This window comes from Penaeus japonicus, unplaced genomic scaffold (genome assembly GCF_977035675.1).
Source record: "Penaeus japonicus unplaced genomic scaffold, GWHDUDI00000001_assembly GWHDUDI00000021, whole genome shotgun sequence".
Lineage (NCBI taxonomy): Eukaryota > Metazoa > Arthropoda > Malacostraca > Decapoda > Penaeidae > Penaeus > Penaeus japonicus.
Window position 1 is genome coordinate 5,842,535 of NW_028234423.1, and position 2,500 is coordinate 5,845,034.

The window sequence follows — 2,500 nt, forward strand, 5'->3', positions numbered from 1 at the left end:
TTGGCAATCGCACACCTGGAATAAGACCAATCAGTACATCTGCCAACTTAATGGGGGCAGCTATAGCCTTCGTCCAACCAGTATAAAACCTGCTTTTAATGAAACACCTGACTTGAGGGAAATACTTAGGGATGCCCAAATAGTCATGCACCTTTAATAATTTACCCATCTTATATTTAGAGGGAACTAATGAATCCTTAACAATGATGGAGGAGCATCCAGAATCTAGCATTATTTCTGCGGGTTTGTTGAAGATGAAACCATTAGAGTCAAACACACAGTTATTTGGTGATAGCTCTGTTTCAAACAAAATTTACTTTAACAGTCTTACTTTTGTTCCTATAATTTCTCGGATTATCTGGACAATTAAGCCTAATATGACCAACTTTTCTACACCCATAACATGTCACCTTAGAATTAATGTCTGTATTCTGCTGGTTTAAATTTAAGTAGTGAGATTGATTAGTCTTCTTACCGCGATACAAATGAGCACTACGAAATCTGTCAGCCGATTCAGCCATCTCTACTGCAGTCTCAAACTCACGTTCCTTCAAAAAGATTCTCATATCAGAATTACAATTGCTTAAAAGCTGCTCTCTTATCAAAAAATCAAACAATGAATTGAAATCTTTCGTGATATTACTCAGGGAAATCCATCGATCCAAATATTGTTCCATTCGAGCAACTAACTGGACATAAGTTTCTTTTTCCCGACATTTGCTCTCACGAAATTTCCGTCTATACATGTCGGCGTCTACTGAATAGGCTCTTAGCAAGGCGTCTTTCAGTTTAGCATAATCCCCCACAGTATCATCTGGCAGCGATACATAAACCTTCAGAGCATGACCCCTAAGAAGTGAACCTAAATAAACGTGATAATCACTGTTATTCCACTTGTGTAACTTTGCGAATCTTTCAAAACGTTGTAAATAACTATCAATGTCATCTTGTCCATCGTTAAAAGTCGGCAACTTTAACCCTTCATAAAACTGTAACGAAGTACTAGTATCACCACGAACGGACTCATTACCTTCAACAGTATTTTGTCTTAATTCAGCCATGGCTTTTTCGTGTTCGCGTTGTTTATCGGCCTCTTCTGCTTGCATTTGACATTTCTTAAGTTCACGCTCAGCCGCGCGTTCTTCCCTATCAGCTTTTTCTTTAGAATATTTCTGTTCTTCCTGAATCAGTTGTGACACCTGATCAGGATTCATACCTAAGGCCTGAGCCTCTTTCAATATATCTACGATATAACTCGTCATTTTCGCTACACTTCAACACGAATACACTGCCACATACAACAATGAGCTAATAACATACCCGTAGTTACGAAAGTATAGCAAACGATCGATTAAATAAGTGATTAAGTATAGTACACAATTTAAATACATAAGTGAATAAGAAAGTATAGTACACAAACAATTACATAAGTGACTAAGCCCAAGCACATTAACAAAAATAACTGACCCCGGAAAAATTATAACACGGGCGTATACTATCAAGGCATGGGCATTAGCGTAACAAAAGGGAAACTCGTTCCACATGGCATACACGGCTTACAGCTATCCGCACAGCTTTACATAGCCGGCGCCAAGTTACGTGGTACCGCCAGGAAATAGCGCACTTAGCGGACCTGCAACGCAACTAATCACGAAGTGACTAACAACTTCACTAGACTTGTAATATAGGATATATATATATATATATATATATATATATATATATATATATATATATATATATATATATATATATAAATATATATATATATATATATATATATATATATATAATATATATATATACACACACACACACACACACACACACACACACACACACACATATATATATATATATATATATATATATATATATGTATATGTACATGTATACATATAAATGTATAAATATATAATTGTGTATATGTACACATATACACATGCATGTATGTATGTATTTAATCATAGTGTGCTTGTATGTTTACCCTTCTGTTTCATTATAAAAAAAAATAAATAAAAATACAACTTGAGATCACCCCCTCCACCCCCACCCCCTCCCCCTCAGAACAAAAGGACGCCGTGACCTGCTCTCTGCTCGGAGGTCAAAGGTCATTTCCGAGATCCAAAGAGGCGCAAGACCGTGCAGGCGAAGCGTGCAGGCGAAGTTAGCAGGAGGTCAATTGAATTCGAGTGTGACCTCGCTTGCCAACGAGGTCACGGGAGGCTCAGCATGCACCGGAATTAGACGAAAATAGATGCGTTCATGCGGAAACTGAGGAGAAAAGTAGATTGTGCATGACGCGAGGGGAGGTCGGGGGAAATGTGTGTGTATGTATGTGCGTTTATTTTGTGTGCATGTGTGTATTATGTATGTATATTTGTGCGTATGTGTGTGTGTGCGTGTGTGCGTGTGTATATGTACGCGTGTTTGTGTGTGTGATAATAATGACAAAAAAGGATAATCATGATAATGATAAAACTCATGATAACTAAAGATA

At 37.3% G+C, this 2,500-nt stretch overlaps 1 protein-coding gene across 1 annotated transcript in view; it reads right to left on the reverse strand.

Moving 5' to 3' along the window:
* The window catches only part of LOC147469423 (uncharacterized), a 3,504-nt gene extending 2,242 nt beyond the window's left edge, over positions 1-1,262 (reverse strand). The window contains exons 1-4 of the mRNA XM_086549019.1: positions 1,031-1,262; positions 696-862; positions 476-548; positions 1-297 (exon numbers count right to left, since the gene is read on the reverse strand). The exon at positions 1-297 is cut by the window's left edge and continues 1,284 nt beyond it. Coding sequence (XP_086405145.1) covers positions 1-297; positions 476-548; positions 696-862; positions 1,031-1,262 — 769 coding nt within the window. The remainder of the gene's footprint in view (positions 298-475; positions 549-695; positions 863-1,030) is intronic.
* Positions 1,263-2,500: the final 1,238 nt, after the last annotated feature.